This window comes from Myotis daubentonii, chromosome 18 (genome assembly GCF_963259705.1).
Source record: "Myotis daubentonii chromosome 18, mMyoDau2.1, whole genome shotgun sequence".
Lineage (NCBI taxonomy): Eukaryota > Metazoa > Chordata > Mammalia > Chiroptera > Vespertilionidae > Myotis > Myotis daubentonii.
The window spans coordinates 10,310,518-10,335,662 of NC_081857.1; the positions used below are offsets into that span (position 1 = coordinate 10,310,518).

The following is a 25,145-nucleotide window of genomic DNA, read 5'->3' on the forward strand; positions in this document are numbered from 1 at the left end:
CTGTTTGGTCTTCCAGGCGGAAAGTATAGTGTCAGTCACCGGTGATTGACGGCACTTAACGTGTTAAGCTCTGTCCCATGGGAGGAGGCAGAGTTGCACCCTCTGACAGCATCCTCCCTCCTTCCTCAGCCCACTCCTCTTTCCCTTCTCCAAGCTTCTCCATCACCTTCCCCTCACGCATTATGTTGGCCCTTGTGGCAGGTCAAAAAGACAATGGAGGCCACTCTGCAGACCATCCAGGACATTGTGACCGTCGAGGATTTTGACGTGTCTGACTGCTTCCAGTACAGCAACTCTATGGAGTCCGTCAAGTCCACAGTCTCAGAAACCTTCATGAGCAAGCCCAGCATTGCCAAGAGGAGAGCCAACCAGCAAGAGACAGAGCAGTTCTACTTCACGGTGAGGGAGCGTGCTGGCCTTTAAAGATCATCTGTAGGCGCTGCACACACAGATCTGGGACTTGGACTCTTTGTCACGTGTCTGAAGGGCAGTCTTTGATATCCTAGGTTTAGATCTGGGCGTATTCAGAGATCGTCCCTGCGCTTGTTGTATGTGTCCAACAGGGACCCTCAAGAGAAAGGATGCACCCAGGTGCACTACCAAGATTTTTTTTTTGACCATTTAGTAGGCTTTTGTTTGAAAGTTTCTTTTTCAATCATAGGGGGTCATGAAAGGGGGCCTACATCTCTTGGGTCTTGGGAACTACATTCAAATATTCTGACTGACGTGTCTTGGTTTTAAAGTCTGTAGCCTCTTCTAGGTGGTGTGATGACCTTCTTTTATATTTTTTGTTGATGGGAAATTTTTTTTCACAATTATTGCTAAAATTCAGAGGGATAGGTAGCATTATTGGTTTGCAGAGAATTTCAAAACATTTTATTTTTTGTTATTCATGTATCTCCTAATATCTCTTTAAACAGATGGACCCAACTTTTTAAAATACTAGTAGTGTTAACAGCCCTTTGGAAAGTTGCTGGCTGGTCTTTGGTGCTGCTTTTCAATAATTAAGTTATTCTGAGTTTGCCAAGTAGGATTTATTGCCTGGACTAAAATTTATTTCCTAACCTCCTGATGACCAAGAAAGGAGAAATTAAGCTTGCAGGTGTGAGATGAAATATAGCCAGTAAATATGCACACTGATTCTGAATGAGAGAAATCAACTTTTTTCAGACAAGAAACACAGTCTATATGCAGTAAATTGACTTTTTCCTACAAGTAGAACAATTTTTTAAATTCTTCCTTGAACACTGCTTTTTCGTCATTAAGAACACTAGTGATTTGCTATCTTTTTAAAAATGAAATTTTTTTTTTACTTAGTCAAGCTCAGAATTCTTAGGTGTTTTTGTTTGTTTGTTTTGTCCTAAAGAAGACTGTTGAAAGGGAATGATTTAAGGGAGTATTATTCTTTAAAATAACTTCTTTCTTGTTATACAAAGCAACAGATGCTTATATAAAATCTAGAAGCAAAATGAAGAAAATAAAAATCACTCATAATCTCACTACCTAGAGATACTAGTGTTAGGATATATGCATACACATATCTAAGCATGCATTTATAATTTTATTACAAAAAACGGGATAGTGCTGTACATATATATTGTTTTATAATCTACTTTTTTACCAAATTATTAACATTTTTTTCTAAGTCACTTAATTATAACACTTTAGAGTGAAATACTCAAAGCTACACATAGAAATAATGGATTGACATTTTGGCTCATTCATTAATTTTTGTAAAGTATTTAGCACACTGCCTGGTTTGTAGTTAGTGTTCAGTAAGCACTGAAAATTTATTATCACCATCATCCTTATTTATTTATCAATCATTAAATTGATCATTTATTGAGAATGCTGAGGGTATACATGAAGAAGGGGATGATGGGATTAGGTATATGAAAGGTTAGCTTTCATTTTTACTTTATGTATTTCTAAACAGGTATGGCAGATTGATTTTTGTAATTAAAGAAGTATATAAGTATATATAAATTTAAAAATGCATACATGCACACTGCACACATGCAAGAGTGGTGACCAGGAAGAATGGAGTTGGGGAAAGATCACACACAAAGCGATTTTTGTGCTTGATCTTGAAGGATGTGTGAACTAGGCTGTGAATCAAGAGGAAAGAGCAGCATGTGCGAAAGCATAAACACATGCAAAAACCTGGGTTAGCTATTAAGAGAACTTCTGGACTATGATGAGGGCTGTGTTGCCGCTCCAAGCTTCATTATCTCAGGAGGTCATTGAACACTCTAGAAGCTTTTAAGAATAGGATTGTTTGGCGGGCCTGTCTGGACTGCTTAGACATAATAGTACTTAAATGACCCAATCGTATTACACTAAAGAAGATTTCCTTTTTTTTTTTTTTTTTATTAAATAAGAAATTTTGGACTTAAAAATCTGTATTTAAGACTGTCAGATTTCCTTTTTGGCTTTAAATGAATCTGTAACATTTTTATTCAAAGTTGACCTTCAGAAGGAGCAGGAAAGACCATCTTCAAACTGGTGACCTCTCAAATCTGCCCGCTCTTTCACCTCTGTCTGCACTGATGTTCTCTAACCATTTCCTGTCTTTTGTGGCCATAGCGCTACTTATCAAAATTGTGTGCAGATTTCCTTGGCTAACAGGAACATTTTTTTTTTTTTGTCTGAGCTTGTCTAATAACAGATTTACAAGAGAGTTCATTACTTTTGTGACTGGTGCTTAGAATGTGTCAGTTAATTCATTTCATGATAAAAGGGTTTTTGGATAGTGGTGAAATGGACATTCATGAAAAGGGGATATGCATGTTAAACAGGATGGCTGCCTGTGCTTGCCAGACCAGACAAAGCCTACACAACTGCTCGTGGGCTTTTTTCAGTTTGTTGCCTCGACAAACATCGCCAGGTTTTTCCCCGTGTCCTTCGCAAACAGCAGCATAGCGCATCCTATAAGCTCTCTTCCTTCGGAACGTTGGGAACAGGCTCCTTGCCGTGGCTTGGCCTCCTCGTAGTGTGCCCAGGGGCCCAGAGAGCTGCTGGGAAAGCTTTCATCAGATTGATCTGTTCAGATGACTTCAGTTGGAAATTTGAAGCATTTGTTGGAGTCCCAGAAAAATTATCATGGAATTTTAAAGTTTGAAGTGATTTTTAAATATCATCTAAACTAGCGGCTCTCAACCTGTGGGTCGCGACCCCTTTGGGGGTCGAACAACCCTTTCACAGGGGTCGCCTAAGACCATTGGAAAACACATCTATAATTACATATTGTTTTTGTGATTAATCACTATGCTTTAATTATGTTCAATTTGTAACAATGAAAATATATCCTGCATATCAGATATTTACATGACGATTCATAACAGTAGCAAAATTACAGTTATGAAGTAGCAACGAAAATAATTTTATGGTTGGGGGTCACCACAACATGAGGAACTGTATTAAAGGGTCGCGGCATTAGGAAGGTTGAGAACGACTGATCTAAACAAACCTTCTCATTGAAGGAATTAAAAAATAAACCCAGAGAGGATGGGTAGCCTGTCCAAGGAACCTCAACAGGAAGTTAAAAGAACTCCTGTCCCTGTTGCCTGGTCTTGGGCCCAGGCCTTCTCTGTCCACCTGCTGAAGAAGCTGCTGTGGAGGAGAGGCTTAGAGACAGCTCAGCAGCTTCCTCCTCTTCTTTCCCTACATGAGGCGACCTGTCTTGCTCTTTCTGGCTTTGTGTCACTTGTCCTCTATAGCACACAGTCCAGCAGTGTCCACTTTTTCCCCATTGCCTTTTTTCACTGTGATTGTTAAAAAAATAGATTTTTTAAAGATTTCAAAATAGCATACAGAAAAAATTCAAGCTTCTACCCACCCCTGACACCTCCCCCCCATACCTTCCCTTCTGCCAAGAGGTTAAAAGCAGTTTATTCTGTGTCATTCCAGAGAGACCCTGTGCATAGACTATCACTGACATATCCTTCAGTACAATAGAATTACATTAGAAATGTAATCAAATAGAATAAATAGAAATATAAAAAGTATGCTACTTACACTGTTCTTTACTCTTTTTTTTTTTTACTTAATTTACTTTGGCTTTATTTTTATACCAGTGGCCCTGCACATGAATCTGTGAGGAGTAGCTCTCTGCCGCTCCCCTCAGCTGGCCACCCCACCCATGCCGCTCGTAGCTCTCCACTGCACGGGGCTCGCTGCCCCGCCCTCCTGCAGATCAGTTGTTACGTGTCACGGCATAATGACCATTTGCATATTACCTCTTTATTATATAGGATTAGTCCAAAAAGACCTGCCTCCTTTTTAAATTAATTAATTATACTGATTTTAGAGGGGGGCTGGAGTGAGAGGAGAGAGAGAGAGAGAGAGAGAGAGAGACCTGTTGTTCCACTTATTTATACATTCATTCATTGGTTGGTTCTTGTATGTTCCCTAACCAGGGATTGAGCCCACAACCTTGGCATATTGGGACAACGCTCTACCCAGCCAGGGCCCAGACCTGCCTCCTTTTTTAATGGATGTGCAGAATTCCATTGTATGGGTGGATGTACCATCACATATTTAACCAGTTCCCTGCTCATAGTCAGTAATGCTCACTAGTTAGCCAAGGACTGTCAAAGCCTGTAAGGCTGGCATTTCTTCTAAGTACTTCCTGTATGGAGGTGGCAGTGGGAGGGGGTTAAGGATTACAGCTGATAAACAAGACCAGACTGCCTGAATTCTTGGGTATTGATTTGGGCAACGTGATAGGAGAGGAGTTGGTGCCTTGGCCATGGCAGCGCTCTAGGTCTAGACGTGGACCTGGTGGTCTGAAATCTTTTTTTATCTTGGTATTAGAGACCCAATGCACAAAATTCATGCAAGAGTAGGCCTTCCTTCCCCCGACTGCCAGGACCAGCTTCCCTTCCTCCCCCACCTCCCCCCCACCCCGAACCCAGGACCTGGGCTTCCCTCACAGCTCCAGCTTCATTCGGAAGGTCGTCCGGAAGGACCTCTGGTCTAATTAGCATATTACGCTTTTATTATTATAGATTCTCCTGCAGGCATTCAGTAATGTGTGCTAAGCAGGTACGAATGAATGACTGCCCCTGCCCTGTCAACTAAAGTGGGAGATGTGCTCCCATTTAAATATTTGCTGTATTATTTATACAGCCTGACAGCTGTTTCCTGCTTTAAAAATTCACAGGGAGGAGGGAAAATGTGAGTGTGCCTGATGGTGGGGAAGCAGCCACTGGAGTGACATCTGTGTATCTCTGCACATGGGGCTGGTGGGCATGGCTCACTCCTCCCACCTACCCGCCCTTTGTAGCAGTGGGTACTTATGGCACTGGCTCCACATAGATGAAATCCAAGGCAGAAAGCCTTGCGTTTTATACCTCCATGGTAAGCGTATTTAAAGGGCAAAGGTACTTAAAATTAAATTTGCAAAGCATTTTGTGCCTCTTTTTTTTTTTTAAGACTAGAAACCTGCTTTGATTCATCTTTTTTATCTATTAGCACAAGGCAAAGAAGTGGAGAGCATGATGGTTTTTAGGTTAATGAGCAGGTGATTCAAGTATAAGGAACGCTTTTGCATACCTGCTAAGGGCAGGACTCTGTGCTAATAATCATAGTCATACATCTTCACAGGTTCATCTTCAACAACCTGTGAAAAAGATATTATTATCCCCAGTTTTCAGAAAGGGAAACTAAGACTGGGGATTAAGTGACTTGCTCAAGGTTAGAAGACTTAATAAAAGGTAGGACTAGAATATTCCAACTCAGGCTTTTCCATTTTACTGCAACCAAAATGTTAGAGAAGGAGGGTTCAGAAAGAAAAAGTATACTAATACTTTTCAATAAATAAAACTCATTGCTGACAGTTGATAACCAATTAGAAATGGATTAAGCCTAGCCAGTGTGGCTCAGTGGTTGAGCATCCAACTGTGAACCAGGAAGTCCCGTATCAATTCCTGGTCAGGGCACCTGCCAGGGTTTCTGGCTTCATCCCCAGTAGGGGGCATGCAGGAGGCAGCCAGTCAATGATTCTCTCTCAACATTGATGTTTCTGTCTCTTTCCCTTCCTCTCTGAAATCAATACAAATATATTTTTTTGAAGGAAGTTATTAAGAAATAAGTTCAGATCATAAAAACAAAATGGAAGGTTCTCAGTGGCAAAAAAAAAAACAACAAACCACCGAAACCACCCAATAGACTTACTGCCTCCCTACTTTTTGAATAAATTCTCAGTTTTGATCACATTGAGTGTAAAACTAGGGGGAGGGTGTGGCACTGGTTAGCTGTTCAGGAATTTGATTTGATTTTGGAGACTTAGAATAGAAAACTGCCCTCTTTTCTCTCCTCCATTGAGGAAAACACCAGATCACCCCTTTATTGTTGATGTTTGTTGAGGGGAGCAGGGTATAGGGAGTGGCATGAAAAAAAAAGAATTACCTAATCTTTGGAACATGCTTTAAATAAGGAAAGTGACCGTATTGTCCAAGGAAGGGATTTTGAGATTCCACATAGATAGTTATTTTCCTAGGCCTGGTCTGCAGAAAGCATTGAAAAGCCACCTATTCCTCCTTTGCCTTCAGCTGTCTTGGCTCTTTTCTCACAGGTGTCTGATCAGTAGCGACTGAAGCTTTTAACTCAATTCTACCAGTAAAAGCCAGGTTATTCCTCCAGCTTCTCTCTCATACAGAGGAGTGCTGGCTATGGGCAGGACAGAGAAGTGATAGATAACATACCTATGAACTGTAGGATGCTTTTATCTTCCTATCTGGCTTACCGAAATGTTATTCCCAGTCATAGGGCTGCAGGTCACACCTTGACACAGTTTCAGTCCTTCAGCATTTAATGGAATCCCCCCCCCCCAAAAAAAAGGAATCCATACCTCTTATCAGATTTTTATTTATTGTAATGGTTCACCAAGTGACAGCCAGAGTTAACTAGTGAACTGTAAACATAAAATGAAAAAGGGAAAAAAAAAGATTTCCGGAATCACAAGTAAAAACCTGAGGGAGGGGAAGGAATTTGCATCCATCGCCTTTCAGAATTGTGGCTGAGCAGTCTGGTCTTTTTTAAGAGTTACAGTTTCCTGGTAAATTTTCCCTCATTAGGAAACCTTGGAGTCTCCTGGGATAACCTTCCAAAGAGGATGTGAGGATTCAGATGTTAGCAGAGGGTGTTTCCCTGCAGCTTTTTCACCCCTGGGCCCTGAAGTAGCTTCCAAACCTCACAATTAGGCATTGGTGGGGGGTTAGCTATCACCCAGAGAAGACTGACAGCAGGTGAGGTGGCAGCTGGAGCAGAAGGAAAGGAGAAGGTGACAAGGAAGCCTATTTTCATGCAGATGTCTTCATGCAAAAGCACAAAGGAGCAGAGGGAGCAGGTCCCCGGTAAAACAACAGAAATGATTTGGTATAGGGTTTATTTTGTGATTGTTTTAGACTTAATAGAGAGAGTAGGGGCACACTTGGAGGCTTCCTTCATGACTGCTGTGGAAGGTTCTATCCAGAGGACAGTGAGACTATTGATTTACTTACTCATACCTCAAGAATTTATTGAGTGTCAATCTCCTGGGCACAGTACTAAATATCAGAGATGCCAAGAATAATGAATGTCATGGTCTCTGACCATAGGGAGGAGGCAGTCTAGAGAGAAAGACACAGGAGGATTAAACCCTCCAGGACAGGACGGTGTGAGAAGTGCAGGCTTAGAGATTTGCAGAGATTCGCACAGGAGCCTCTAGCTGAGCATGGGAGGGCCAATGAGTGCCTCCCATAGAGAGCAGGCTTTTTTCTTTTGCTTAAATTTTTTAAAATATATTTTTATTGATTTCTGAGAGGAAGGGAGAGGGAGAGAAAGAGAGAAACTTCAATGATGAGAATCATTGATCAGCTGCCTCCTGCACGCCCTCTACTGGGGATCGAGCCCACAACCCAGGCATGTGTCCTGACCAGGAATCAAATTGTGATCTCCTGGTTCATAGGTCAATGTTCAACCACTGAGCCATACCAGCCAAGCCCAGGCTTTTTGTTTTTGTTTTTGCATGACAGAAAGAGAGGGAGAGAGAAAAGAAATACCCTGTTGGTTAAAAGTTCCCACTGTACAGAAACATACAGAATAAAAGTAGCTCACATTTTTTCACCTTTTCTTTCTGCCTTCTTCCTATGTGGTAATAGACATAAAATCAAAGCCTTGATGTGCATTTATACTTTTTACGTAATACATTAAAAGAAAGACAGAACTATTATAATTTAAAATGTTTTATTCACTTAGCCCCCTAGATATCTCACATAGCACCAGGGAAACACTGCCATGTAGCCTCTGAGTTTAGACATGTATAGATGGCCCCAGGCTAGCAGATGAGCTGTTGCAGCAGGAGACACCAAGGCAAAGAAGATCCTGTGAGCGGCTGTGTGGTGGAGTGGGAAAGACCCTGAGTTAAGAGGCCAAAGGCCTGTGATCCAGGCCTGACAGTTCCACTGACTGCCTTGCAGCGATCAGCAATTTATTTGACACACTCTTACCCAAGATCATCCTTTCATCCTATATAATAAAAGCCTGTGCTAAGTGTTCGGTCAGCTGGTTGGCCGTTCAACCAATCAAAGCGTAATATGCTAATGATATGCTAAGGCTGCTCACCCGCTCGCTATGACATGCACTGACCACCAGGGGGCAGACACTCTGACCGGTAGGTTAATTTGTTGCTGGGGTCTGGCCAATTGGAACTGAGTAAGACAGACTGGACATGCCCTGGAGCCCTCCCATGGCCCCTCCCGGGCTGGCCAACCTCCCTTGTCCCTCCCTGGCCCTGATCATGCACCAGTGGGGTCCCTCGGCCTGGCCTGCACCCTCTCTTGCAGTCCAGGAGCCCTCAGGGGATGTCGGAGAGCCGGTTTCTGTCCGATCCCACAAACTGTGCACCGGGCCTCTGGTTTGTAATAAGAAAATAATGATGCCTTCCCTACCATGCTGTACAGAGTTATTGTGATAGTCGAATGAGAGAATATGTGCTAAAGTGCTCTAAACACCCTTAATTTGCTTCATATATTCACATGTATACAAAGAATTGATACTGTGCCGTGTTCTCCTTTTCCTGCTTGGTAACATAATGGGAGCATGTTACCGTAATGGTTAAGTGCACACACTGTATTGTCAAATTACATATGTTTGGATACTGGCTTTACCACTCACTTGCTATTTGACCTTAAGCAATTTATTTAATCTCTCCAAATCTCAGTGCCCTCATTCATAAAATGGGGATAGTGACATTAATAGCTCATAAGGTTGTTTTGAAGATTTGATGAATTGTCCAGGGAAACCTAGTCTCTCACTGGGCATTCAAGGGTTGAGAGAGGTCCCATCAGAAAATGCACCACAGCAATCGTATTTTAACTGTGAGAGAAGATGGCATGGCATTCCCATACCCTCGTCTTCTGTTTGGAGCTGCCGATATGTGTATGTGCAAGTGGGGAGTGGCAGCCCCTCTTGAAAGCTCAGAAATCCCAGGCTTTCCACAAAGACTCCTTGCAGATGGAGGAAGAAGCTGATTAAGACAGGCTTAAACAAAGATGCTGTGCGTGCTGGGCTTGCAGCTGGGGTGGGGGCCGCGTCTGCCATTGGCATTGCTCCTGGTGTGATGGAATGCACCCTGTTGGGGGGAGGGGCAGGGCTGGATGTCAGTGATGGTGACCAGTGGCAGATGTGTGTCCTCACACCAAGAAGACCAGGCTCAGTCGGCCCCTACACCCCCTGCTCCTTTTCAGTGGAACTGAAAGAGGTGAATGAGGGGCTGTCGGAGAGTTTCTTACACTGGCCAATGCGGAACTCCCATGAAAGTCAGCAGCTGTCCAGATGCTCGGGGTCATAAAGAAATAAACAATGGACCTGGTAGAAAGTGGGTCAGAAACCAAGTGCTCTCTGCGAAGGGGACTGTACAGCTGTGATTTTTTTCTTCTTCAGGAGTCTGATTGCTCTTTCTCCTCCTCCTCCCCTACAGAAAATGAAGGAGTACCTGGAGGGCAGGAACCTCATTACCAAGCTGCAAGCCAAGCACGACCTTCTCCAGAAAACCCTGGGAGAAAGTGAGTGTGGGGGCGCTGCTGGAGGTTTGCATTGAGGGGAAGGCCGAGCCCTGGACTGGACTGCTGAGCCTCTACCCTAAGCCAGCCCTGGTCTGGTTGTGTGAATGCACTTCTTTTTCTAGCCTGTGATGTGGAAGCACACTCCCCAGATGGCTGCTTGAGTAATGGGAACAGGCCGGTGCTTAATGAATCACTAATGTGCATCGTCTATTTGTTTAAACGGAGGGTGCCTGCTCTCTACCCAGTCCCCTTCCTGCGCCTCCTCTGCCGTGACCTGGGTAAAAGGGCGAGGCGTTACTTACTCCAGACACTTTGTGAAAACTCTCAGCTCCTCTGTGGCAGGACTGAGGCTGGAGCAAGAAGGGAGGTGAGCTGCCCAGCTGCTCCGAGGAGAGGAGAGGGGTTTCAAAGGCACAGTGACCGACAGACTGCTGCTTTCTGTAGCGTCACAGTAGAGCAGCGGTTTCCTTCTGCATTGAGCAGCCCTGATGCTACATGGCAGCCCTCTCTCTGCCTGGGCCCTGCTGAGGCCACGGTGCTGAATGGACGGTCTCGTCTCAGAGTCTGACTTTAACCAGACCCTGGGAAGTAGCAAGGCAGAGAACGGGACTGGCACTCTGGACTTTTTTCCCCCCCAGCTGTCAAACAGAAGGCGAAGGTTGAAAGAGAACCTTCCCTGGGGTTCTTGGCACCCTGCCCAGGTCTCTCAGCATCCTATGATTAATGGGATTCCCAGGTTGGGGATGCCTCTGAATGCGGGCCCCTCCTCCTGCCCCACTAATCTCACTTAAAGATGGGAAATGGGAGCCTACGGGGCATTTGTGGTAACACCAGGGAAAGGCAAACCTGCTCTGACACAAAGTCCAACCTTGTAAAATAAAACCTGAGCACTCCTCAGACACTGCAGAGTAGAGGAAAGTGCCCAGCATTCATTGGCTCATTGGCCCCAGGAATCAGAGCTCTGCTTTTCTTACCAGAGCCTCCTACCCACCCTTCGTGCCCTGTCCTTCTCCTGCCCTGGACACTTCCCCCAGATGATTCTTTTCTCTCTCATGTCTTTAACATTGTGATTTTTCGGGCATTTTCTTTTATGTGAAGAAAGCCTGTTAGGTAACTTCTGTTCTCTTTCCTCCCTACCACCCAAGAGACTCATGCTGAACAGATTTGGGCTTTGAGATCCAAACTTTGCTGATAGAAAATCTTTACTCTTGGGTTATCAGATTGCTCCATGGGGAATCAGAGGAAAGAAAGCCCAGAACTGTTCGGAGCAAGTTTATAACCATGATTTCTTTTTGCCAAGATAATTGAAGCACAGCCCTTAAGTGAGATGGGGAACAGGGCCTGGTGGGGGTTGGGGGGAGCCTGCGTGTGAGAGAGAATGGGTTTGCGCATGCACCAGATGTGCTGCTATGGAGGGGCGAAGGTTGGTGACCATTCATTAGTGCTGCAAATTGCCTTCATCTGAATATGACAGGTTCTAGCAGTAAGGAAAAAAAAAAATAGCTATAGATCTTCCTGTGTGCAAGTCGTCAATGTCCCTGCCTTCTGTATGTATTTGTCACCATAACACAAGAGCCCCTTGTTCCTGCCACAGAGAGATAATTGATGTGTATGAATATTCCAGAGTGGAAATGGGCCAGATGTTGAAAATAATGGCTCAGAATAATATTTTTGCAGATGAAAGCTGAGGCTTTGGTAATGAGAAGCTGTTAGGGGTGGGGGAGGGTGTTTCTCAAGAAGAGCTGAACTATAATCAACAATTAGCAACCTTTAAAGGCAAGAAAAAGCCCTGCCCTCTCTCAGCCCTTGGAGGTGCCTTTCCAGGAGCACAGATGAGGAGTGTGGGAGCTTCTCCATTCTGGGCCTGCTTGGGTTTTCCCTGGTTTATCCAGTATGGGCCTAATACAGACCAAGCGTGGTTAACTGTGGACCCACGCACACATGGCCCATGCATACATGCATTGTATTTTTTTAAAAACATAGAAATACTTCTTATGAACATTGAGATTTTCAATCTCATGTTTTAAAGCTGGCTGTGACCCATTAAACTTAATATTAGGATCCACTACTGAATTGAGAAACCACAGTTTTATAGCAATGTCAGTGTTGAATCTCACTTTCCTCTTGCCACCCCAGCCCAACTGAACAGGAGAATTTAGTATGAATTTAAAACTAGAACTTTCATATCTTTGCTGTCCCTTCCTCCTCACTTCTCACCAAACACACACACACACACACACACAGTGTGCACAGAAGAGAAGCTAAATTTCATCTACAGAAAGGTTCTCTAACGTGTGGTCTGCCTTGCTATTGTTCTCCTAAATCCACCTCATTGGGAAGCAGAGTAGGCAAACCTAAGATTTAGGGACACCTGCAGCCCTGGACTGGGAACAAGTATCAAAAACAACCCTTGCCCAGAAAGGGGCTCTGGAAACTTCTCTTTTCTTTTGCATTAAAGGCTGGTCATGCTCTGATACTAATGGAGGTTCTCTGGGGAGCCAGGCAGACATGTTGATTCCCAGAAGCAAGTCTCACTCTTCCACCCTCTACTTCAACATGTGCTTTTTGCTTTTGTCTTTCCAACAGGTCAGAGGACAGACTGCAGTCTGGCCAGGTAGGTGTGACTTGGGATGACCTGGGAACAGGCGTGGGGGTAGAGAGACCCCAGCCTGATAAAGAGCCAAAGAGCTGAAACCGGTTTGGCTCAGTGGATAGAGCGTCGGCCTGCGGACTGAAAGGTCCCAGGTTCGATTCCGGTCAAGGGCATGTACCTGGGTTGCAGGCACATCCCCAGTGGGAGATGTGCAGGAGGCAGCTGATCGATGTTTCTCTCTCATCGATGTTTCTAACTCTCTATCCCTCTCCCTTCCTCTCTAAAAAAAACCCAATAAAATATATTTAAAAAAAAAAAAAGAGCCAAAGAGTTGATTTGCAAAGGCATCAGGTGGCTTTGCAAAGGAGGGGTCTAGGGCAGAGGTGGCTTTTTCCCTTTGCCTTGCTGACACCACCTGGCCCCAAATGGAAGTGGGGTCTGCTGGGACTTAGGAAAAGACCTGAGCCCAACTGAGGGCGGGGGGTTATCATTTGCTGAAATAATCCCAGAAACTCCCAGAAGCCACTGCAAGGAAAAGAAATGTTCAACTCTGGAGGGAGGGTCCTGGTAGCCCAACCTTAGCTGCCAGACTTAAATGTGTGGGTTTTGGAAAGTCTCTGACCCTGAGAAGGAAGATCAAGAGATAGCATTTGAGAATTTTTTGATGCACAGAAAAGATGACAGCCTCTACTAGTGGCTGTTGTTGGATATTGAAATATTACATTGCATTGTCTTGCCAAACAGCATTGGTAGAAATCCTGGCCTGGTGCACAAGTATGCAACCCTCCCAGTCTTTCTCCACCTTCCCCTTCCTTCCCCGCCCCAGCCAAATATTTCCCTCCCAGTGATGGAGCTGCTATGAGAACACTCGTGAGCTGGCAGAGAGCAAGGCATTCATTCAGCCAACAGTTCTCAGATGCCTAAACATGTGCTGATTTAACTGGAGAAAGAGCTTTAATGGCCGGACTCCTTGGAGACCCTGGGTTAGCCCATTATATCAACCACTTATATCTGCCAACACACACAATAATCATGAGGCCATTTACAATCATAGGCTTGTTATTTAGAAATAGCTTCATTTGGCTTTCATCGTTTTGTCATTGTGGATTACAATAAAGGTTCCATTAATCTTGATGACTGGAGGGAACCAGGATAATAGAATTCTGTATCTTCATGGTGATACAGTCTTAGTAAAAGTTGAATTCCCTTATGCTGTGTTATTTCACTGTGTGACATTGGGCCACTCTTTGGCTTCTCTGAACTCCTGTTTTCTCACCTATGAGACAAAAAGCATTCCAGTAGATCTGAGGAGCTCTAGGGTTCCAGAGAGGTTCATTAGAGGCAGCCTGATGGAAGGGGCAGAGGGAGCCCAGGAGCCAGGCTCTGGCCCCTACCTTCAGTCACACAAGGCAACGCTGCTCCTGTTTCTTGGAGCACTGTGCCTCTGAGTCAGATTCCTTTGGAGAAAGCCTTCTGAGGCTAAACAGAGCGAGAGGATCCCCAAGGTTCCTTCGAATCTGGACACTCTACCCTCTAAATTTTTTAAGAAAAATTGCTCTCTCTCTTTTGCTGAAGTATTTCCAAGAGAGAAATACTGTAGCCTCCTTTGGTGTTTACTAATGTTTCCTTGCAGGGAGATCTTATTGTCAGCCCAAATATTTTTTTTACTGCAAATTGAATCAATTCCCTTCTATTCTGATTTTGAATGGTGACAGACATTAAAAGCAGAAACTCTGTACATTTGTGAAAAGAGCTTTAATGGGTTTTATTTGGAAAGTAATTTATCAAGTCTCTTAGCCATTTCTGGGTCTTAGCAGAATAATGTGACTTGTTTCATTAACCACCGAACAGACTGTTTTTAACCCCATTTTCTTTTTCTTCCCTTTTGCTGGATTGGTCCTCTCTGATCCTATGGGGTCAACCACAGGCGTAGCTCAACCGTGAGGAAGCAGGTAAGAGCCCAGAAAGAGCCAGGCTGGTCTGGTGTGAAAATGATAATCTCCCACTGACATCTATGGAATTCCACCGTAGGCAAGACAGACACTTATCTGACTTCATGCCTGTGTTTGGAATGTACCATGTAGTCATAGCATCTATATATATAAAAGCCAAGCGACCGGAATGACCAGTCGCTATGACGCGCACTGCGGCAGCCAACCGAGGAGCCCCAGTCTTACCTCCCCCCAACCTCCCATGGCCCCTTCCCCCAGCCGGCCCCTCCCCGATGGCCCTGATCAGGGCGGGCAGGCCGGACCCCACCCGTGCATGAATTCATGCACCAGGCCTCTAGTGTTTAATATTTTGGCAACTTCATTGATTTAGTTTGTTTAGCTAGAGTGACCATGATCTTTCTGATTTGTTCATCTTACATAGTGACATTTGATTTGACTGTAGCAGATTTTTCCAGAACTGCCTTTGGCATCAGTCCTTCAGAAGGCCAGGAGAGAGGCCTCACACTTCATACATCTGTACCAATAGGGCAGAAGCTCCCAGCTGCCAATGACCCACGCCAGGCACTCTTGCTTTATGTTTGCAGATACTTGTTTCTAGTGGTGTGGTCATCCTAGGTGTATTTCTAAGACATCCTAAAAATGCAAAGATAAGTCTAATCTAGGATTGATAGGCAGGAAATTTTGTGCATAATCTTCAGTGTTGGAAATCCAACACTGGGCAGCTAGCTCTCATTACCCATATTTAAGGGAGATCTTAGAAAGCAGTAGATGGATAATCCACATCAAGGGATGATATAATCTAAACAGCATTTGGGCTTGTTTAAAAAATTAATTGAATTGTGTTTTGCAGTAGCAAATTTGACTTCCTAATTTATTCTTCATGGCAAATACTGAAATGATTTTGTATCTCCTAAGCTCATACCAGCTATGCAGTAGGCAGTTAGCAGAGAGGAGGTGAGAAGAGCTCAGAAATGTCTTTGTATCTACTCAGGGGAAAGCTGATTCAGGCTTTAAAAAATCATTTTAGTTAAATTACAGTGTCTGTTGCCACGGGGAGATAATCAAATATAGAGGCCACCTCGTTTCTGTGGTGTCGGCAGCCCAGCAGGGTCTTCAGCCGATCTGACGGCTCTGGCTGGCTGGGTCGTCCAGCTGGGGGACCCAGATGACATAGCCCTCACTTGTCTTAGCTTTGCTGTCACTGTTGGGTTTTGTTTTGTTTTGTTTTGTTTTGTTTTGTTTTGTTTTGTTTTGTTTTGCCTTCTCTGCTTTGGATCTCATTTTAATGAGACCACCATTGGATACAATTACATATTTTTAAAATTATAGAAAGTTCATTGCAATTCTCTGTCCTCTTGTTCCTTTAATTTTTTTCTTCTTCCCTTTTTCTGCCATAATTTCATTTAAAATGAGAAGAATGGAGTGACTCCCAGGGATAACTTAATGCATTTAAAATTAATAGGTGGATCTCTTAAAGAGAAAGCAAGCCTTTTTTCCCCTTTAAACATTTAAGAATAGGATTGGACTCGAAGTTTGTTCCTTTCAGTTCCTGGACTAAAACTGGGCCTCCTACTCATGGATAGAGAGTATGCCTAAAGGCTTCACACCTCCACTCTGGCTCCAGGAGTGCCGTAGACCACCGTTTGGCAGTGGTTTGCACGCTGGTTGGACGCCGTGGAGAGGAATGGCACCCCTCTGGCTTGCATCCTGTTGCACCTAAGCAGCTGCAGGCCAAGCATATTTGCCTGTTGCTAGATTTGCATAAAAGTTCCAGGATACACCAAAAGCCCCAATCAAATAAAGACCTTATTTTCATTCTGCTGCCCCAGTTTTGGTCCAACAGCTCAAATCTAATGGTGGATTAATAAAGTGTTTTTCTGACAGTCAGGAGGGTAAATAGTAAGTAATTTGGATGATGAGCATTCTTGTAAAAGTAAGTAACCAGGGAATAAATAATTATTTGTTTGTTTATTGCAAATCAGCCAAACAAGAGGATGAATCTAGTAGCTTTTGTTTTTGAGAGTCCCTGATAGGTTCCAGTCATTTTTGACCCTAGGTTCAAACCAGCTCAGACTTTTCTTCATAAAGAGATACCGCAACTGCTGCTTCCAAACTCTCCCTGCTCCCCTCAGCCCAGCATTTCCTTTCCAGTGGCTTCCATAGCTTCCTTGGTGGCCCTTCTTTCTCCAGTCCTCTAAATTCAGGCATGTCCCGAGGCTTGGCCCTCTTATTTCTCTCCATAGCCTTTCCCCTTGTTTCCTTGTGAACCTTTCTCTCCTTTCAGTTTCCACGTATTCCATCGTGATGTCAGCTTGCTCTTGGATCTGACTCCTAACTGGTTGCTGGACATTGCTGTTTGAGGTTCAAGATAGCACCTCCCACCCTCATGGGATAGCATCAGTCTCCTCACCTTCCCCACCATGTTTTAACTTCCTTAGCACCTCCCCTAACATCTTTATTTCTCTTATTGGGACTCTCCATTCTTCACAGCCCCAGAAGTCCCAAATTTTATCTTGGACACCTCTTTTCTTCTCATTACCCACATCTAATATGTTGTTAGTTGGTATATTCTCCCTTAGTGAAAACGGGAAGCTAACAAATGTAACAGAGATCAGTACCTGACAAAAATCCTAACTCTCGCTCATGGCAAATTATGCCAAACAAGGGATTATTTCGACATTATCTATCCACCTTCCTGATGGTTCACTCCTGCAAACCACTGGACTGCTTGCTTTACTCTTATTTCCAGTTATGCCTGCTACCTTTCTCCCTTCGGTTTAAAGTTCCCTTAATGTGACTGAATGGGGATTTGGCCCAATTGTCCTTAAAAAAAACCTTTCCAACCCTAGAATTAAAGGACCAAAAATATTCTAAATAAAAGAATTAAGCTGAGGTGGATTCTAATGTTGGAGGAGGGAGGGAGAGAGGAAGAACAGGAGAGGCACACCCTGCGTAAGACACACAGAGACACTGCCTGGCCAGCTGTATGCAAAATCGTCAGTGAAGTGAGAGTTTTTGGGCCCCTTAGGAGGGTCTGAAGCCTTCATGTCTTTGTCCAGGTTTTGCTTCCCCTGGACTCTTTCTTAGGCCCCATTGGAGCAGTGTGGCCCAGGAGAATACTCTTCCACAGGGAGGCAGCTCATCTCAGGCCCACTCTTGTCTGCCCACAGATTACCCCTCTGAGCTACTTCTGACATACTCCTGTCCTGTTGACTATGGACATGCAGGTTAATGTCTTTAATCCTTGCTTTCTGCAACCCTGTATACTTCCCTTTAACTACCTGTAAGTCTAGGCAAAATGTTGTTCTCAGCTTGTTGAAGCCAGCAACTTTGTTCCCTCCCTCTGGGTCTTTATTTGTAAACTAGGGGCCCGGTGCACGAAATTCGTGCACTGGGTCGGGGGAGGAGTGTCCCTCAGCCCAGCCTGCCCCCTCTCACATTATGGGAGCCCTCGGCCAGAGGAGTTGACCCTCATCACCCTCCGATCACCAATCACCAGATCGGCCCCTTGACCAGGCCTGAGGCCTCCGGCAGAGGTGTCAAGCCTGGGCAGGGGACCCCCAGCTCCCCGCGGTTGCAGGCTCCGCCCCTGCCCAGGCCTAATGCCTCTGGCCTAGGCATCCGGCCTGGGCAGCGGGGACCCGCAGCTGCAGCGGCCCCACAATCGTGGGCTCCGCTTTAGGCCCAGGCAAGGGACCCCTAGCTCCTGGGACTGCCAGCTTCAACCGTGCCCAGCTCCCATCACTGGCTCCACCCCTACTTCCTGCTATCACTGGCCAGGGCGGAAAAGGCACCTGATTCTCCGATCATGGCTGGGGGGCAGGGCAAAGGCGGCCCCAGGGCCACCTTTGCCCTGCCCCCCAGCTCTTAGCTCCCCCCTGGGTTTCCGATCACTGTCAGTGGCAGGGGGCTTCTTCCTGCTTTCCCTTTCGCCTCCCTGCATTGTGCCTACATATGCAAATTAACCGCCATCTTGTTGGCAGTTAACTGCCAATCTTAGTTGGCAGTTAATTTGCATATAGCCCTGATTAGCCAATGAAAAGGGTAGTGTCGTATGCCAATTACCATTTTTCTCTTTTATTAGTGTAGATGTAGAACCAGAAAAACTTTGCAAACCTTCATATCACTATCCTCATTATCACTGCTACAGCTATTTGTAAATAAAAAATATATAACACTTATAAATACAAAAAGACTTCCAAAAATGGGGGATTTGTTTGTTTTTTGTTTGTTTGTTTTGTTTTGTTTTTTAAATAGTTTCTTCATTAGAGTATGGAAGAACTGACAAAGATTTTAACTCAAAGATCAGCCAGGCTGACTGGCAAAAGTTAGCGATGGCAGCAAGAGGGCAGACGCTACTGCAGCTGGGAAGCTGGGGGAAGCAGATGGGTTTGGGGGCCACTAAGACCTTCCTGACTGCAGCTCTGCCTTGGCCCACACAGTACTCCCTTTGGCAGCACCCTGGGCTCCCAATAAGCTTGGGAGCTAGAGGCCATGCCAGCTCCTCTCTCACCCTGACTTCTTTGTGAGGCCCAGCTGCTTCCCTAACGTGGCCAGGCCCCATGGTTACAGTTGAAAATTCAAAGCCAGGGAAGGGCACGGGCCAACTGTGAAAGGGGTAGAAGCCACAGGACCCATCCCACTCGAGAGTACAGTCTCTGTCCTCAACATCTACAGCCCTTTCTAACTAGGTTTAGGGGCTGCCTGATCCCTTTCTTCTCCAATGTGTGTTTAGTTGCATTATGAAACCCTCCTGGTTTTTACAATATTTGGTATGTGTACCTGACGATGTTTGCTGAGTTCCTAGGTTGTGGTATGGGTGGTAGAGATAGGTTCAGTCTCAGAAGGAGAATACCTGGGTTTGAATCCTGGCTCTGCCACTTAACTACTATGTCACCATAAGCAGCTATTTCATCTTACTGAGCCTTTGTTTTCTCATTTGTGAAATGAGGATAATCATAATTATATACCCCCTAGGGTTGTTACCAGGACCAATCCATCCAAAGCATTTAGTACATGGCCCAACACATCTTTGAGTTCCTCTGTAAATGCTCAGTACTAATGCTTATGTGCCAATAGGAAATATTACTCTCTTTACCACCTATCCCCTCCCTACTTTGAAGATACCAAATGGAGGCCCAAAGAAGTTAAATAAATTTCAGGGTTGTATAGCAAAACGGCAGAGCAAAGACTGACATCTTAGAGGCCTGCTTCTTTGCTTAGTATCAATTAGTCTGCACTATTACCAAGATCTGGGGTTTTTTCTTTCTTACCTTTTATACCAAACTCCCATTCTGATGCTCCCATTGGTTCATTCTACCACCCTTAACTGACATTAATTGAGCACCCACTATGTGAGAACATTATGGCCTCACTGAACACCTAAGCGTTAATATAGGCTCCGTCTTGTGGAGCTTGAGCTGTAGTAGTGACAAGTTGCAAACAAATACACCCACACAATTAAGTCACAATCAAGGCTGTGAGGGCCAAGTTCAAGGTGCTGAGACCCTGTAGACAGGGCCCTGAGCTCATCTGGGAGTCTGGAAAAACATCCTTGAGGAAGTGTGGTTCTTATATTGAGACTATGGGGCAGGAGCCTGGTATGAGGAGAACATTCCAGATGCACAGCAGCTCATGCAAAGCCATTGACAAGGAGGACTTATCTGAGGAACAGAAAGAAGGCCAGTGTGGCTGAAATAGAGACTGGGGAAGAGCAGAAGGAGATGAAACTGGAGGCCAAGGCAGGACCCTGGCCATCCAAGGCTGTGTAAATAAAGTAGGAGGAGTCTTTCAAGAGTTTAGCCTAGAGCAGGGCTGGGCAAACTTTTTGACTCGAGGGCCACAATGGGTTCTTAAACTGGACCGGAGGGCTGGAACAAAAGCATGGATGGAGTGTTTGTGTGAACTAATATAAATTCAAAGTAAACATCATTACATAAAAGGGTATGGTCTTTTTTTTGTTTGTTTGTTTTATTCATTTCAAACTGGCCGGATCAGGATCCGGCCTGCAGGCCGTAGTTTGCCCACAGCTGGCCTAGAGAGTAAACAGTTAGATGCACACTTTTAAAGGTCACCTAACCACTATATAAAGGAAGAAGAGCATGGTTTGGAGGACAACAAGGGTGGGGATTGAAAAAATGGTGAATTGGATTGGGTTGGTGACAGTAGAGAGGGAGAAAAGGGAATGGATTTGAGAGAGATTTAGGAGGCATACTTGACAAAAATGTATTGATTGGATGGCTGAGGGTAAGGATCTGACTTGGGATAAAAGATGATCAGTCTCCTGTAGGACATGCTGACTGAAGGCATCTGTGTGGCATTCCGAGCGGATCGTTGCTTATGAGCTCTGGAGCCTAAAGGGCAGAGAGGCTGGATGCTTTTCTGTGGACCAGCCACTGACCAGCTGAGACAAGTTCCTCACACTTCGTCCCGTTTTCTCTGACCCTGGGCTATCCGTGTTTAGAGATCCTAACGTGTTTCTCTTTGGCTTTTCAGGATTCCAGCCAGGCAATTCCTCTGGTGGTGGAAAGCTGTATCCGGTTTATCAGCAGACACGGTAAGCAGGGTGCTAGCCTTGCTCATATTTGCAAAGTCGGGAAGAACTTCCAGGAATTCTTTCAGCAGCAAGCGTAGAGACTGACTTCCCATCCTGACATTCTCAGAAAAGGAATAAAATGGTATTTGTTCATGTAATATTTTCTACTTCCGAATGGCCACACATAGACCTTGAGAGAAAGACATCACATGTTTTAACCCAGAAGGCCTCAGCCTTTTACCACACTTCCTTTTCTAGCTTGAGAGTGACTTTTAGATGACAGCTGTTACGTGAATTAGTACAGCTGGCATGATGTGTGCCGGTAGTTCCACCATTACTCACCATCTTTGCACGTGTCGGTATCTACCACTGCACAGCCTTCACCATTATGTCACATTGGCATTTTGATCAGACTGCTTTACAAACAACTCCTTTTGTAATGTTGCATTGATTCCTAAAAACATCCAGGTTTTTTTCTGTTTGGTCTCACTGTAAACAGCATCGTCAAGAGCGCAGTTAGAAGCTGGTCTTAAAGTTGTACCCCACATTTGAGAGTTGGTCTGGACTGGCTCCTTCTTGCCCCGAGTCAAATCACGCTATCTTCTGCTTAGATCAGCTGTTCTCAACCTGTGGGTCACGACCCCTTTGGCGGTCGAACGACCCTTTCACAGGGGTCGCCTAAGACCATCCTGCATACCAGATATTTACATGACGATTCATCATAGTAGCAACATTACAGTGATGAAGTAGCAACGAAAATAATTTTATGGTTGGGTCACAACATGAGGAACTGTATTTAAAGGGCCAGAAGGTTGAGAACCACTGGCTTAGATAAAGCTCAGTCTCAGAAACTCCATTCCTTCTTCACCAGCTCCTTGGCTGCTTGGACAGAATTTAGGGTTAGAGGTGAACTGCCAGAGAGTTGATCTTCCAAGTGTACGAGTGTTTAGAGAGCACAGATATCTGAGCTAGCGCCATGAAGATTTCTAGGAACTAGGCATTAGAAACTGTTTTTAGGTGCTTTCCTGTCTAATTATAGGGAAAAAGGACAGAATGACCCTCGAGGAGCCAAGGAGCTGGTTTCCTTCCTCTCTCCTGATAAACTGAGACATTGCCTGGGTTCATTTTTGAAATAGTAATTATTTTAGCATGCCTACAACTTAACCCCATTCTAATCAGCTACAATTTTTCATCTTATCTCTATTCACTTGAAGTAACAGCATTTTACATCATTCCTGAACAGTCCACAAATATTTATCAAGCCCCTGATCCATGCTGGGCGCCATGCATTGCCAAACAGGAAAACAGAAACAGGGGCAATACGCTGTCGCTGTCTTTCCCTGGTTTTATGATAGAGTCGGGAGAAAATAAATGAGCAAGTGAAAACTTAACAAGAGATAAGCTTTAGTAATTCAGAACGGCCGCATAAGAAATTTCACAAGATAGTAATGATTAATGGTCAAGCAGTTGGCAAAGATAAGTCCAAACTAAGTTCATGGGAGGAAGAATTATTTGTGCCTAAAGGACAATAAGAAGAAGAGCATCTGCACTCCTATTTGCTCATCCATGCATTCTATTCATTCATTCATTCAACAGACATATACATTGGTTGCTCATTGTGTGCCAAGAAAAAGTTCCTTTCTTCATGAGCCCTATATTCTACTAAAGGGCAAATAAATAAATGATCACTTGTATAGTCCATAAATAAATTAATATATAATATGCCAGGGATTGGTGAGTGTCATGAAGAAAAGTAAAGCGAGGTGAGGAGATGGAGAGGAGACACTGTTCTAGGCAGGGTCAGGAAAAGCCTACGGTCACCTAGTGTGACATTTGAGCAGAGTCCTGAAGGATGTAAGGGAGTGAGCCATGAGGGTATCTGGGGAAGAGTATTTGGGGGAGAAGGAGCATCAAATGCAGATATCCTTGGCATACGCAAGGGCCAGCACACAGGAGGCCAGTGTGGCTGGAACAGAGTGAGTGGAGAAGAGAGTGGTCATACTTCAGGGCTTTGTTGGCTAGGGTGGGTGTTTGGGTTTTGTTCTGAGTGAGTGGGAAGCTATTGGAGAATTCTGAACAGGGAGTGGTTTTTTATAGGAGGCTACTGCAGTAGCCCAGGGAAGACAGGACTGTGGCCTAGGCCAGGGTGTTAGCTGTGGAAGGGCTGAGAAAGTGGATGGGTTTTGGATATTGTACCTTAGCATGTTTCTGTGTTGTGCTTACATATTGCTGACGTCAATGCAAATCGCTACAACCCTTTTGGAGGGGAATTTGGCAAAACTGCATATGCACTTGTCTTCTGATCAGCAATCCTTATAGGATTCACCCTAAAGATACACAACAGCTTAAAACTACATATGCACAAGTTTATTTATTGAAGCATCATTTGTAATTACAAAATATTAGAAACAACCTAAATGCCTTTATATAGAGGAGTGGTTGAATAAACTGTGGTGTATCCATACAGTGGGATACTGTACAGCGACCAAAAAAGAATGAGGAGGAACTCTAGGAAATGACATGGAGAGACTTCCAGGATATACTGTCAAATGAAAAAGAAAAGTGCAAAAGAGTGTCTAAAGCAGTGGTTCTCAACCTTCTGGCCCTTTAAATACAGTTCCTCATGTTGTGACCCAACCATAAAATTATTTTCGTTGCTACTTCATAACTGTAATGTTGCTACTGTTATGAATCGTAATGTAAATATCTGGTATGCAGGATGGTCTTAGGCGACCCCTGTGAAAGGGTCGTTCGACTGTCAAAGGGGTCACGACCCACGGGTTGAGAACCGCTGATCTAAAGCATTCTGCCTTTAGCCCTGGTTGTGGTGTTTAGTTGGTTAGAGTCGTCCCCATACACCAAGGTTGTGGTTTTGATCCCTGATCAGGGCACATACAAGAAGCAACCAATGAATGCATAAATAACTGGAACAGCAAATCAATCTCTCTCTTTCTTTCTCTCTCTCTCATTCTCAAACCAATAAAATAAAAGTTAAAAAGTTAAAGTAAAAAAGCATGTTACCTTTCATGCGAGAAAGAAGAGGGTGTAAGAATATATATGTGTCCTCTATGTTGTTGATTTAAAGAAAGAAAAGTACATTGTAGCTATTTAAAAAAACACACATTTGTTCAGTTAAATTGAACTTTTCCCCCAGATGGGGACTCAAGGTATCCCTAACTCCCTAGAAACTGTGATTACACTTTTTGTTTATGTGCACTTAATGGGGATAGAGTCCATAACATGTGTCAGTTCTGAAGTGTTTGTGGCCCACCCGTTTGCACATTCGTACTATTTTCATGTCCCCTGGGAGGCAGATATTTAGTCCCATTATAGAGATGAGAAATCTGAGGCTCATCTGTAAATGGCGGGTAAGGGTGATCCAGGAAGATGTGAAGGAGAAGGGATGTAAGGAACAACCAAGACTGAGTCAGGATGAGAGAACTCCATCGTTTTCAGGGTGGAGGGATAAAGTAGGTGAGCAGGAGGTGGTGCTGTAGCAATCCTTTCAAGAATTCTCTAGGAGGACAATGCTTGGTGACAGCTGGATCCAAAATGGAAGGTTTTGTGCCATTTCCAAATAACTTGCCCAAGTCTGATTGGTTTTATACTGAGAAAAAATGAAAAAGATCATGGATATGATGAGCAAGTTGTTGGCTTTACCAAGTAGAACGCACCGTGTAGCCTGGTCCCTGAGATGACATCCCTGTTCGGCTGTGGTTTTGACACCTCGCTGGGTCTGTGACTGTTTCTGATGAAACAGCATGTGGCTGTTCCACCCTATTGGTAACTAATATGGTAATATGACATTGGTACTGAAGGGGTTTTAACATGCTTCATGTTAAAGGAACAGAGAACTCAAGTCCTGTTACAAGCCCTATAATTGAATTTCCCATACTTGCTTCTCAATATCGCTTCAGTTGGATTCAGGAGTTCAGCCCTGGCCTGTATGGTTTACTTTCCAAGGTCCAGCTCAGCGGTCACCAACCTTTCAGACCTCACGGACCACCAGTGGTCCG

General features: G+C 44.4%; 1 protein-coding gene across 10 annotated transcripts in view; it reads left to right on the forward strand.

The window, feature by feature from the left end:
• Positions 1–25,145, forward strand: part of SRGAP2 (SLIT-ROBO Rho GTPase activating protein 2) — a 241,851-nt gene that overhangs the window by 189,578 nt on the left and 27,128 nt on the right. For all 10 annotated transcript variants that reach the window (XM_059675299.1, XM_059675300.1, XM_059675302.1 and 7 more), the window contains exons 10-14: positions 202–399; positions 9,965–10,049; positions 12,636–12,663; positions 14,570–14,594; positions 21,090–21,150. In XM_059675299.1, the coding sequence (XP_059531282.1) occupies positions 202–399; positions 9,965–10,049; positions 12,636–12,663; positions 14,570–14,594; positions 21,090–21,150 (397 nt within the window). The remainder of the gene's footprint in view (positions 1–201; positions 400–9,964; positions 10,050–12,635; positions 12,664–14,569; positions 14,595–21,089; positions 21,151–25,145) is intronic.